The sequence below is a fragment of the Xenopus laevis genome, chromosome 5L, assembly GCF_017654675.1.
Source record: "Xenopus laevis strain J_2021 chromosome 5L, Xenopus_laevis_v10.1, whole genome shotgun sequence".
NCBI classification, from domain to species: Eukaryota; Metazoa; Chordata; class Amphibia; order Anura; family Pipidae; genus Xenopus; species Xenopus laevis.
In genome coordinates, this window is record NC_054379.1 from 71,542,088 (window position 1) to 71,556,997 (window position 14,910).

At 35.7% G+C, this 14,910-nt stretch overlaps 1 protein-coding gene across 1 annotated transcript in view; it reads left to right on the forward strand.

Annotated features, from left to right (window-relative positions):
• Positions 1-14,910, forward strand: part of LOC108716137 (laminin subunit alpha-2-like) — a 433,274-nt gene that overhangs the window by 262,718 nt on the left and 155,646 nt on the right. The window contains exons 33-35 of the mRNA XM_041562932.1: positions 4,129-4,271; positions 8,044-8,142; positions 11,741-11,852. Of these exons, the coding sequence (XP_041418866.1) occupies positions 4,129-4,271; positions 8,044-8,142; positions 11,741-11,852 (354 nt within the window). The remainder of the gene's footprint in view (positions 1-4,128; positions 4,272-8,043; positions 8,143-11,740; positions 11,853-14,910) is intronic.

Consider the following 14,910-nt stretch of genomic DNA (forward strand, 5'->3'; position numbering starts at 1 on the left):
TGTTAGTTGGTGGGAGTTACTTGTGTTTGGCCAGCAGCTAACCCCCAGACCTGTATACATGTACTCTCTTTAGTAAAATAATGTAGATAATATACTAGAGTAGTTCAAATATTAGTACCCCACTCCTCTTTGTTAGGGATGTAGCGAACTGCCGAGTATGTGTTCGCGAACGCCGTTCGCGAACACCGGCAAAAAATGCGGACAGTTCGCGAACTTCGAACATCCGAAAATCGTTCGATCGAACGATCGAGGATTTTAATCGTTCGATCGAAGGATTTTCGTTCGAATCGATCGATCGAAGCCATTCGATCGAATGATTTCATTCAATCCAATGGCTTCGATCGTTTCGATTCGAACGACGATCCGTTCGATTTTAGCGATCGAATGGTCGAATGGTCGAAGCGAAATTTGACGTAGCGAACGCCTATTGGCAAACGTAGCGCGGCGTTCGCGAACTTGCGGCGAACTAGTTCGCCGCCGAACAGTTCGCTACAATCCCTACTCTTTGTAAGACCTGTGCCAGACTGCTGTGTTGCTCTCATTCTTAGGATCTGTTCATTTTGTAAGGTGGTAGGATATAAATCAGGCTGATATGATTGTTGCTCCTCAGGCTAATGATTGGATAAAATTACAGCCCCATGCAGGACACAATAATGATTTTTCCAACTTTCCCTGACAATTTTAGTTAAATTTCTGGTCTGGTTAGAGATCAGTGTAAACCTGTCATGTTGGCATCATACAGTAGAAGGCAAATAGCAGGGATTCTGTGCTGCATTGGACATTTTCAGTTTATTTAAAGTTATTTGTAAAATCAATGCTATTGAACGCAGCAGATTGCCTAACTCCTGTTGTTACTTTTTATACAATGTTGAAAAAGTTCCCTAGCATCAGCTGCCTTCTCTTACATTTCATCAATAGTCTGAGCCATTAGGACAAAGATTAGAAGGGACAGACAAACATTGCTTTCAATAGCAATACATATACCAATAACTTGGAAACCATAGAAAGGAATGTATATTGCAAAGTAACTTAAAATTATGTTTTCTTTTACTAGGCAAAAAAATATTTTTTGGGGGTGACATTTCCTTTAAGGGTGTTTGTTGAAGACACAATAGGGCTTCCCTATCATGAACGGGGCAGGGTAAAATGATCAAAAACAGGGCAAACCACTGTGTTTTCCATATTTTGCACCCTGCCCTAAGGGTGAGGAACTACAAGCTTGGGTATTCTACAAGTGTAAGTTTCTGCCCTCCTTCAAATAATTATAGTGCACTTCATTCATTAGGGGTAGCCTGGGGAAGGTATACAGACTTCCCCTATCCTGACCTTTACCCACTCCCTGACTTGCATTTGTCATTTAGACACACCAAATTAAAAAGTGCCAATGGGCATAGGGTGCAAATGCAGCCCAGTACTATTGGATTGCAGGAACAGGGTGTGCCTTTCACACGCTGGGCACGATGCCTTTGCAACTCTTGCCAATATTTAATTAAGGTGAGTGGTGCAGATCATAGATATGCCTGCGTAAGCATGTGCTTTTTGAATAAGCTCTGTGTCATTTTGCATCCCCTTAATGCCCTAGCACTTGAGCCGAGGCACTACATGTCCTGTCTTAATAGACATAGTTTTAGAGAGATTTGTTGATGGTTTAATAATGTGCGTAAACAATGTCCGTCTGAGTATCAGGATATGTGTGTTTAAGAATTTAAAAGATTAAAAGAAAGAAAAAACTCCTGCAGTTGCTTATACTGCAAACCCGCTGTATAATACAATTTGGTGCTAGAATTGAGTGTTCAAGGCTTTCATTGTTAATATGGAATGCATTAATTTAATTTTGTGTGAGGAGTGTTATGTGTCCTCGAGCAGAACCAGTTTAAAATTAAATCCATTCATGCTCATTAACACAAAGTACCACTGGCAAAATATTAATATTCCTCAACACTCAATCTTTTTAATTTGGCTGTAAATTATAGCTATATTCACCTAGACTTGCCTTTACTTCACACACTTGGAGTTTATGAGCTATGCCCCCTACTTATGTTAATAGGTGTAACTGAAAGTAGTTGCAACTCCCATTTGATTTTCTGGCTTGCTTCCTTGAGTAAGTCTATATCAAAATAGTATGAGAAAAAGACACCATTAATCTGCAATTAGTTGCAAGTTCCTATGCTATTTTGGTCTATGGGACAAAAGATTAGGATCATTTACAATTTAGCTACCCACCTTGGAGTTTAAGGGGACTGCACAGCAGTTTCACATGGATGGTGGTCCATAAAGTGATATGATTTCTCATTCAAAAGTAGCCAACTGCAGTTGTATTGGTCTGGACTGAATTATTTCCAAAGGGTTTCTAAATAATGGGTGTCACCCCCAAATATAGTAATGGTATAACACTGGCAAGAATATTTATATCTGTTTTAATAAACAATAACAAAAAATCAATATTGTCAGGAATGATTTATATCCTGAAAAAAGTGCACTTGGTAAAGGTTATTTTACACAGAAATGGCGCCAGTGGAAAAAAAATTAATTTGGAGACAACTGGAATTCTACATCTGGTGATGAAAGGCTGAAGGTAAAAGTGTGTTGTGATTACCTTGTGCATGTGCCTGTGTTTCTTGATGTTGCATTTCTGATGCGTACTGAAGTTTTCACATGATATGAGATTGATATACTATTGATTGCATGCCTGTTACAAGAACATAGCATTTTTAACAAAAGGTTTGTTGTTTGTCATTAAAATGATCACAGGATGAAAAGTGATCACAAATGAAAAACAGAAGCCTACTAAAAGAGTAGTACATTTTTGAAGCTTTATTAATGTACAGTTAAATAGTTCAGAGCTTTCTAGTATTGGTATTAAAAATATAATATCCCAATATGGTTACCGTTAATTTCTGCATTCTTAATTATTAATATAAATAAGTTTTAATGTATAGCTGTACGCCACACATTCACTTGTTTACATAATGTACTAGTTAAATATGCCAACAAAATAGCAATACACAAGCATAGCAGAAATATAGTTTACAGATATAGATGTACATGATCAAATATTTTCTAATACGGGTATCAGATCTATTATCAGGAATGTTTTGGACCTGGGTTTTTTCAGATAATTGGATCGCCATGTCTTAAGTCTGCTGCTAAAAAAAAAAATTAAATTGGTAAATAAACACAAAGGATTGTTTAGCCACCAATATGGATTCATGCAGCTTAGTTTACTATAAAGTACAAGGGTACTGTTTTATTGTTATAGAAAAAAGCAATAACGTTTTAAAAATTAGAATTATTTGCTAAATTCTAAAAAGTGGACTATGTGAGCTTTCTGGATAATGGTTCGATCTTAGAACATTTTCTTCAAAAATCTGCATACCAAAAACAATATTGATTAAATACAGACACTGGTATGGGATCCGACATTTGAATGCTTATACAACTAGCGTTTTCTAGCTAACAAGTATTTATGTCATTTGGAGCAACAGGTTCAATTTCCTACTAACTATACTTATGGGTGCATATTTATTATGCTGTGTGAAAAACAGCAGAATAAAAACAGTGTACAATTTTTTTTTTTTTTAGAGTGACTTTCACCACAAGCAGTGTAAAATAAAGGTGGCAAAATTAAACACACCTTGATAAATTCACCATTTATTTTACACAGCTTTTTACACCGTTTGTTTTCAGTGAATTTCGTTTTACAAAGCATAATAAATATGCCCCTGTATAAAATTTGAAAACAACCCAATAATTAACATAAATTAATGCTAGGATTTTTAACATCAGGTACAGTGCACTGGCTTATTTCAAAATCAGAGTGAAAAAGTTTATTTAGTCTCTCCACTGTGGGGAAGGCATTTCAGATTGCACAAGCAATTAATTAGGGAAACGTTGAGAATGATACAGGAAATATGAATATGTTTTCCCCAGTTGTAAAAAATATCTTTTTCTTATTTCAGAGGTTTATATAATGCTATTTTGCATCGTGTAGTTGGGTTAATTATGAGATTAGCATCACAAGCATTTGTAGACTATTATGTGCTGTTTGAAACCCCATGGTGCAGAAATATTGAACATCTGCCTATAATGTTTATCAGGAATAAATATTCTTTCCTGTCCTCTTCACAGTTTGTGATGATGAATGCACAGGGCTCCTTCTTGATGACTTGGAACAGCTAAACCAGATGGTCATGAGTGTTAATCTTTCTGGCCCATTGCCTCCACCTTACAAAATGCTGTTTAATTTTGGAAATCAGACTCAGGAATTAAAGGTAAATGTACAAGAGTATTATTATATAGAGTATTAAGAGTGGTATCGTCTAATTCAGAATTTTGCTACTTCTATGTTGAAGAACGCCTAATACTTTTAAGTGTACTGAGATACAATATTCTCCCCAAAAATTGTGATGGAATCTGTATAAGGGGACCTGGCTGACACAATGGCAGTCCTTTCCTTCACTTGCTGTTTGGAACTGTTAATCATTGTCTTCCACTTGTATAAGACATTTGAAGTACAATGAAATACAAGTGAATAGAGGTGCTCTTTGTGTACTTTGTTATGAGCAACATATTTAGTCAAATTGCAACTTTAAAAAAGAAGGGAACTTTTTTTTAATAATCAATCAGTACTGTCACATCAAAGACATTTGCATAATTCTTAGGTAGGCTATAAAGTGCTATAAAAATTATTTTCGTGATCATTTAATGATCAATCAGTACTGTCACATCAAAGACATTTGCATAATTCTTAGGTAGGCTATAAAGTGCTATAAAAATCATTTTTGTGATCATTTAATGATCTGTTTGGACAATGATTTATTTAAAAAAAAATACAACAAAAAGTGAAAAATATTAAGAAACAGAAAAAAATGAAATGCTTATGAATTAGATCACTCAGTTTGGAATAAATTACTGGTAGAGTTTTTCATTATTTGCCTTCCTCTTTTGCCATTTTCCAGCTTTCTATTCTTGCCCTCTTCTATTCACCTTCAAGTCTGTTGCTGAAACCACTGCCTCGTTGCTAGGGTTAAGAAGAACAAAAGGTTAAATCACTGGGAGGGTGTCAAATCTCAGGCACCCCCCATTGATTATAACTGCTTACCTGGTACCCCAGGCCAGGCCAGTTCACAGGCATTGCTGTGAAAGCTCTTTTGGAACTCTGTCTTCATTTCTTTGGGCATCGCAGGCACATGTGCAGTGGAGTGAAAAAGCCGGCTTTTTGTATTTGGCTTTCATTCTGCTCCAAATGTGACTCCAGACTAGAATGAAAAGAAGACAGAAAAAGACAAAGAAGATGGAGATGAGGAGCTTCTTTTGAAATTCTCCAGGCTGGTGCATTGTTTAACAAGCAGGACCAATGGCCCAGGGTATCAAGTAAGCAATTATAAAAGCTGGGGTGTGCCTAACATGTTGACACGTCCCCAGTGATTTACATTTTAGTTTTCCTTTAATTGGACTAGAGAGCTGGTGAAATTCTGAAGAGCTGCTGAGCAAAAGATAAATAATTCAAAAACCACAAAAATTAAATAATGAATTGGAAATTCTAATTGTCTCTGCATAAATTACAACTTATTACAGCCATGGAAATAGTGAAAATATTTCCAAATCTCGAAATGGAACCAGAGTACTACGCAACATGCAGTACAGGAATTTTCTAAAGTCTATTTACAATGCTCACATACTTGTTCGCTGTAGCAGTCAGCATGGACTCTCCTTGTGGCATCTTTCTTTCCAGGAAGTTACAAAGCATAAGGGAATACTGCAATTCTTTTACAGTTTTTCTTCCAGTTTAATATAAATCAACAATCCTGATAGCAGGAGGGTTAGAGATTTTACATCCCAGACCTAGTGCAATTGCCAGATTTTCTTTTGAAAAGCCACCTTTGATAAAACAGAGCAGTAAACACTTTTTATTCATTACTAATTCATAAGCTACAAAAAAAGGTGTAAAATATTCAGTAGCTCCACATGTTCAGATTCACACAATGGAGAAAATGATATGACTAAATAAATGAAAAGAATTTAACACATTTTTCACTTATCATTAGGGTTGCAATGCAGGTATAGAGCCAAAAACTCTGAGTAATTCATCCCAAATAATGTAGCATTTTAATATTGCAGAACTTCAACAGAAACCTGCAGATTCAACAGTGTAGGCTGGTTTCTATGGAACGCAATTTTTCTTTCTTGTTTGCTTTAGTATTATTAAAGAATGCATAAAATATATATGTTTACCAAAGGACGACAGGCTTACAGTATGCATTTATCCAAATAATAGTCTTATCAATAAGAAACTGTCTGGAAATCATTTTCCATTTCTGCCATTATGAGCATATTAATGCAAAAATCCAATTAATTCCGAATATGAAAAGAGAAATGAAGAAGTAGGTAGAGACATGGATCACCTTTTATTGCCAAGGTGCTTGTCAAACATGCATGACTCGAAAAAATAGATAGAATGTAAACACATCAATACTGAACTGATTTATGGAAGCACTTGTGGGGAATAAAGAACAAAGCAGAATAATACAGCGTAGAGAATCCTGCATATACAGCTGAATCCATATAATATGAACTGAAGTATAAAAAGCCATTGAATTCATCAAGGGACTAGGCAAATTAATATAATCAGTATAGTTTTTACACATTGTTCACAGCTCATACAACACAGACCTAGAAAGTTTGTTTTTCTGCATAGAGTGTTTTAAATTTCATAGGATGTGTAAGCATCTAATGTACAATGTATTAGTAATATGTTTCTGTTTTACTAGTAGGGAGTATTTATACTGGTTCCCTCTTTTAGTGACATGGAACCAGTCTGTGTGATGGGTGTTTTCTTGTGCTTAGTAATGTTTACTAAGCAGTGCATGCACTGTATATAAAGATGGCTAAAATAATTCCCTTGATACCCCTCAGGCTCAGGCTTAATGAATACAGAGCTGAGGTAAGCAGGCCCCAGCACCAGTCTAAGATGAGAAACAGAACCACATAAACAACCTTAAAGGAGAAGGAAAGATTAAAACTAAGTAATCCTTATCAGAAAGGTCCATCTAAATATACCAGTAAACCCCCAAAGTAATATTGCTCTGAGTCCCCTGTCAAAAGAAACATCACATTTCTTTCCTTCTATTGTGTACACATGGGCTTCTGTATCAGACTTCCTGCCTTCAGCTTAAACCTCATTGCCCTGGGCAAGAGCATGCTCAGTTTGCTCCTCTTCCCTCCCCCCTCCCTTCTCTGCTGTAATCTGAGCTCAGATCAGGGAGAGACTCAGGCAGGAAGTGATGTCACGCCATGTTAGTACTGCAGCTCCTATCTTAAACAAACAGAGAGTTTCTAAGGATTTTTACTCAGGTATGGTAAAACATTCTACAGAATAAATATAGCATTCTAGCTTGCACTATTGCAGCTAATCTATTGGCAATAAAATGCCTCCGTAGCTTTCCTTCTCCTTTAACCAGTTTAGGGCCCAAGTCCTCTGCTGAGTTTCTCTAACTACTGAGTATTGTTTGACATAACCTGATAAACCTACATCTCTGCGGGTCCATCCTGAGTTTATGGGTTGTTATTATAAGCTGGAAACAGAAAATACCAGCACACAAGACTCAATGTAAGCTGGGATAACCCCTGCATGTTTAATGAAGTGTAACTAACGTCATTTTATAAGCTGCAATATTCTTTCTAGAACTTCATAGACTGCATTGTTTCCAGCTACAGGTAGCGATGAGCTAATAGTTTCGGCAGGCATGGATTCGCAAAAAAATTACTATATTACTATATAGATAGTAATACAAAGGGTGTATATACATGTACATAACTATGTATTATAGTTATGAATCCATGGAAAACTCATTCTTTTACAAATATACACAATATAGCCTGTACAATTCGAATAAACAAAGTTGCTCAAAGAAAATATGTAATTAGATCAGCTATACACATCCAGTTTGTAATAATGAATGTGAAATGATGGATGAAAACCAAGTAAAGATGCTCTGTGTATTCAGTTCTTACAGTCCTGAAATGTTTCTTATTAACTTCCAGCATTTACTGTCTCCTCAACGAGCTCCAGAAAGACTGCTCCAGCTGGCACAAAACAACCAGGATGCTCTTGTCATTGAGATGGATGAGCTACTAAATAGGGTAAGGATTCTCTGTAATATTAAGAAGAAACAAAGTTAACATGGTTTAAGAGCGTGTATAGAAAACATTTGCCTTTGATGTACCAGGTATCCCGGTGGATTCTACTGACATAATCTGTGTATTTCTAAATGCAAATAGGCAGGTGCCAAAAACTGTGGACTGGCTTTTGGTAAATGATTTTTGGCATAAACTGCGTATTTGCAGCTTTGAACTCACAGTATTAACTTTTAATACACTCCATTTACATTATATGTCTCGGCTGCGGGGGGAAATTAAGTTTGATCTCTTGTGAATAAACCTATTAAAATAATGCAATGGTAGCCTTGCACTATTCCCATAAAATGCTTTGTGTGACAAACTGCCTATGAAATCATTTTACGAAAGCTTTAAACAAGCATTAAACTGCAATATTAGAACATAAATAATGTAAAAACAGCTGGATTAATAAAGTAAAGTGGTGCAGAGGATCTGAAACTGAATTATTGAATTGTATTACTGTATAATGAGGAGAATGGGTAGGCTGAAGTATAACAGCACAAGACAAGATGGCAGAAATTACTGTCCAGTATATTAAAAGCAAAATATTTAGCTTAAAAAATTTTAATTTTTATAAAATTTACTTTTCTCCAGCATTTTGCTTGCACTGCTTATTACATACTATTCAAGTCTCAGCTGCTCACACTTAGGTGGCAATACATAACATTGTGTAATCCATGTGCAATTATCTTAAAATCCTTTGCCTTTGTGGAGGCACAGAGAATGGGAAAATAAACTATTTTCTGCAAAATGTTAAACTTACTACAAGATGTTACACTTACTAGAGCAGCATAATGCAGTGTACTTCAGAGAAATCAGCAGCAAACAGTTTTTAACATTAAAATGGTGCATTTTAACAAAGTTTTGCATTTCGCAGATAGAATGTTATTAGCAAAGTTGTAAACATAATCAATTGTGACAGAATGCTATGAAAGTGTATTTGTAAAATACATTCTCTATATACTAAAGGCATTCATACATCCAGTTTTCCCTACTCAGTTTTTGAACATGAACATATTGTTGGCGCTCGAACAAAACCAATCCACTATACGTGAAGAATTTACAGCATAATCACTTGTGAAACTGTTGGACTTTATGTTAAAATAAAATAAGAAATAAAGTTAAAGGCAGAGTAGTTGCAGCTGGCTACCTAATAACTCAGAGAAACAGAACAATAAAAAAAATAGCAGAGATGCAGGTTGCTATATGCCGTGTGTCATTACACAGCTGTTTTCCTGGTAAATCTAATGGGAAATGCTATTAACGATAATGATGTTTTGTAGCATCCAGACTTCTGAGCAGTCAGAAAGTTGTCTACTCCTGAAGCTGCTTTTACCGAGGACAACAGACTGAGGTTACCTTATACAAGAACAGTAGCAATTTGATGATTCATGCCAATGAACATGCCAATGAACATGTTTTCATTTAGCGCTAATAGATTCAGTGATAATCAATAACTGTTTAGTAGCTGGAAATCATAGATATATTTCTTTTTTTGCAATTTGTTGCTGACAATTGTGTTTGCCTGTAACATACTTTAAAAATGGTGCTTATGGGTATCAGAATCAGTTTTCCTTAGGTGTCCTACCAGCTGCCCTACTAAGAGATAGGAGACCATCGCTGTGACACACACTAATTACTATAAGTACATATATTTTTGAATATTTAACAGGTCACACCCCAAAAAAAAGTATAGACAGAAAGTTTGGTGGCAACGGTGGAAAAAGTGTTGCCCCATTCAGGTGAATCAGTAAAGTGGAAACTTAAGAATAAAGGCTAGTTAATGATGTCGATGTTTAATATGTATATATATGTTTTTATACAGGTCATGGACCTCCAAGGTAACTTCTAATATCCTCATATTTTGCAACTGGGGGTACTTTATTTATTATAATACACAAATTTGAGTGAGTCATGTGACAGAAATGACATCAGAACTTACCGTTTATAGCTGATGACATCAGAACACACCGTTTATAAGGATATAATTTATTATATATATATATATATATATATATATATATATATATATATATATATATATATATATATGAGAGTTACAGAGAAAATGAAAACAATGTATTTAAATAAGCATAAAACTGTCAGGTACAAGCAGGATACTGGGGATTTCACAGTCGAAGAACAAGGTAGAGAGTGGTTAGACTGACAGTGCCGCCAGGTTAGATATGCAGACTAAGGAGGAAGCAGGAACTAGGTCACATGAGGACAAGTATAGAAAACAGGGAAACATTTTATTCAGGCACAAACAGGTTAAACAAGGTAAGTACAGGATCAGGCACTACACACAACAGAAAAGGTAGGGTAGGTACAACCAGACAGGCATAGTTGGCGACAGTGCAGAAGCAAGGTACCAAGGGGTTAAAGAGAGTATCAGGGCAGGAACTGTTAGAAACTACCAAAAGTCAATAAATGGGAAATTTAATTGCCTGGCATGGTGATTACAACACAATGGCAGTGATGTTGCCACCAGCACTGGGACTGCTGAAGAAGCAACCAGACAAAGACAAGAGCAAAGGTCATACAGTAGGCATGGCAGGTAGAAAGCTGAAAAATCAAAACAAAAACTGTCTTCTTTTTCTGCCTGCTTTCAAATGGGAGTCGCTGACCCCATCAAAAAAACAAATGCTCTGTAAGGCTACAAATGTATTGTTATTGCTACATTTTTTTGCTCATCTTTTTATATATGTCCTTTCTTATTCACATTCAAATTAGTGCATAATTATTTGGACCCTAGCAACCAGATTGTTGAAATTTCAAACTGGAGATAATAATGAATAAAAAGCTAAATAACTCAAAAACCACAAATAATAAGAAATCAAAACCAATTATAAATTGTCTCAGAATATCACTCTCTACATCATACCAAAAGTTAATTAAAAAGGGCGTGCTATTCCTTTAAAGGTTAACATGGCACTGAAATGCAATGCTGTAACATCACCAAACCAGTGGCTTTGTGGATCAAGACATAAGCATAATGTAAATACACAGCTGGAATTGGGACCTTTCAGAAAATAATAATGAAATGTGTCCTTATAACACATAGAAGCTTTATATATTATTTTAAATATTATTTTTAAATATATTTATATTTTGCATGTGATGATGTCACAGAATCCCCCATATACATACACCAAAAATCCCTATGAATTAAGCTTTCAAGGGATTGAAAAATTGATTTTTAAGGCTTTCCCAGAAAAAGAGGTTTTTAGACTATAGACATATTTCAATCAGTGAACAAATTATATTCAATCTATCCATTTCCTTTTTCAAGACGTATCTACTATTGTTTATCAAAGGTTTCCCATCCCTGATTATGAAAATAGATGAAAATCAAACTCACCGCACATAATGGAATTTATGTTCTACTGAAGGCACAATATTTAATTGTTTTTTTTTTATATAATCAATAGGCTATAGATTTTTCTTTACTTTGTTTTATTATTATGAACAAAAGTCAAGCAATATTTTTCTTTTGTAATGCTATACCTTGCATCTAAACATCTAACAGCAATTCTCTCATTATTTCTAAAACAACTGGCAGGCTGCTAAAGTGACTGCAGATGGAGAGCAGACTGGCAAGGATGCAGAAAGAACCAATAAAAGGGCAAAACAACTGGAAGAGTTTGTCAAAGAGACACTACTGGCATCTAAGGGTAAATCAATATATCAATATTATTTATTTGCATATTTCAGTAATTAGTTAAGGTGAAAAATTGGTATCTAGAGGGCTCCTCCAAATTAACAATTGTGCATCATAAACACACAAAAACCAATAATAACATTGGACTTTTTCCTCATCCACAGAGCTGTTTAGACAAAAATAGTCCCAGACATGTGAAGCTCTATATAGATGAAGAAGCAAATTTCATAATGTGAAAATAAAACAGTGCAAAGAGAAACTAGAAGACAGTATATGAGTAACAGATCACAGGCAATAAAAAATAATTTTAAAGCCACAAAAAAAAATGTAAAGACGAATGTGTTCTAGGCGGTTATTTCTTAAAGGTCTACTGTCATGGGCAAATTTTTTTTTTTTCAAAATGCATATATATATATAGATGTGTATATATCATCTTGATAATGGTCTTTGATCAGGACCAAAATGTAGATCCTTTTGATTATGTTTTTAATTTTTTGAATAATAAGTGACTTTCAAATCTGGTGTGTGCTGCTTATAAACATGGATTTGATGTATAAGAAGCACTGCAGCAGCACCTGGTTCTGATCAGGCCCCATTCTAAAGCTGGCCATTGATGCACAGATTATATCGTACGAATCGAGGATTCGTATGATTTTCGGATCGTGTGTGGAGAGTGCAGACTTCTTTCGTCGGGTGGAAATAGGTCGTTTGGTCGATCGGACAGGTTCATATTATATTCTCTTATTTCTATTTGTGAACTTTTGCTCTTCCATTAAGTCTTTCGCTTCCCTTTACCATTTTACATTCCTTTTGCCAAGTCTATTCTTATCATTCTGTTTCCCCCCCCTCTTAATCTCAATCTCTCACTCCTAGGCCCGGATTTACAAATTTGCCGCCCCTAGGCCCGCTCCCCTGCCGGTGCCGTCCCCTTCGCTTCCCCTGTCCAGCACTGTTACCTCCACTTCCGGTTGTCCCCCTGTCCAGCGATGTTCCCTTGCCTTCCAGGGCCTTCCGCTTTCTGTGCATGCGCACATCTTAACACTTGGGAACAGCACTGGAGACTGACGAGAGTCTCCAGTGCTAGTTACTGATGCGGCTGAAATTGCGCCGCCCTAGGCCCGGGCGTATGTGGCCTTGGCCTGCTCACTCCTTGAATTTTCTTTTTTCCTCTACCCATTTCTTACTCTGCTCTGCCCTTCTTTCTTTTTACAATTTGGTCCCCCACATTTTCACCACTTCTTCCCAATGTTTTTCTTCATTCAACTGTCTTTACCTTTTTTTTTCTACCTTTTCCCACAACTCTTTAATTTTTATCTTTTCCTCACTCCACTTCTTCACTTCTCATTCATGCTTGTCACTGCATAAATATATCGGAGTCCCATTGTCTCCTGTTGGATTTTCTGTTGCCTATTTCCAAATTCTGTATTTTTTCCACTGCTGTTTGGTGCCTATGGAAATGTTCTAAAGAAAGGGCAATACGGTAACAGACGATAAAAAGTAATGTGTGTTATCAAGATTCCATTACTCTTACTACTGTTATCAGATAGCTGCTCATCTTCTGTCAAGTAACAGTGAATAAACCAGCATCTAGTGATAGGGCAAAAACAACTGGATTTTCTAGATTTCATTAAAAATGCTTCATCAAGTGACTGCTTAAGTTCAACTGAAGAAATTGCTCATGAAACACAAGACACTTTCAAGCAGGTCTTGGGGGAAAAAAGCATGTTTGTTTAAAATTTAATAGAACTTAATGTTCTAATTCATTGTAAATTATTAAACACATTTTGCTCCTCTTCATACAGGTACATGTTTGCACTAGTTCTAGTAATCTGTACCAGATTTTATTTACTGGTTTGCTTTTAAAAAACCCTAAAAAACTTGTTCTAGGGTTTACGAGACCTAGTGCAATTTTTGTATGTTATTATGATACTCCATAAGCTGTGTTTGCAAAGACAGTTGCAGGTTGCAAAGGCAGGCCACTTAAAGTATCTTGGCATCAACCATTACTGTTAAAATAATAAAAAGGATGAATTATTTAAAACTAACTTGGTATGCTCAAAATATGGAATGCACTCTGGCTATTATAATTCATAATTTCAGGATGTCCACATTATGCAGCTAGAGATAAGCAGTCTTATGTTAAAGACATCTTTAACTCTCTATTCAATGATTTGCTTCCAAAAAAAGATCAAAGGAAAATACTTTAGATTTGCATTATATTCCTGAATTAAGCCTCACACAAAGATTTGTGCTATCCTATAGTTTCAAGCCAAAAATGGCTTTTAAGCGAATTATTCTTTTGAGAAAGAATGCAATCCAACACACAGGCATTATACAGAAGAGTATTTGTTACTTTTATTACATTGTATAATAAGGAAATACAATGTGAATTAGTTAATATTAACAATGTCCCCAGTTTCCAAACCATACCATAAAACATAGTAAAAAAAAGCATTTTGTGTGTAAAAGTCGATCTGAAAATATGAAAAGATGAAAATAAAGCACTGTGCTGCAGGATTTGGGCCCTGTAGTGCTCATTCTGAATATCTCTCAGAAATAATATTAATTCTGAATAAAAGTTAGTAATGAGGTTTCAGATAACTGAAACTAATTATACTAATAAATAACTCTTCCCCCCCCCTCGATGTTAATTTTGTAAATCACAATGTATCCACAAGAGAACTAGGGTGTAACAGAGCACTGTGGGGCTCTATGTAGAAGAGATAAGCATCATAATTATCACTATATTAAGGACACTGAGACATTTGTGCATTAGGCTGCTAAAAATCCCTTACCCTTTAAAAAAAACAGGGATTGCTTGTCCATACATTGCAATATATTCAAGCTGGTCAACTACATCAAAGTCATCCCTGGTCCTGCCAGTTCTACCTTTAGTCTCATCTGATTCATTAAGAATTCTACTGCTTCATTATACATTTTACACAGGGACTAAGTTTTACCTGCAGCTTATTTGCTTTCAAGGTTTAAACTGTACTGTAGCTGGAAAGGATGGGAGCTAAAGGGATTGTTGTACTGCCCCCTTAATTTTAAACCATTAGGCGATGTAACCA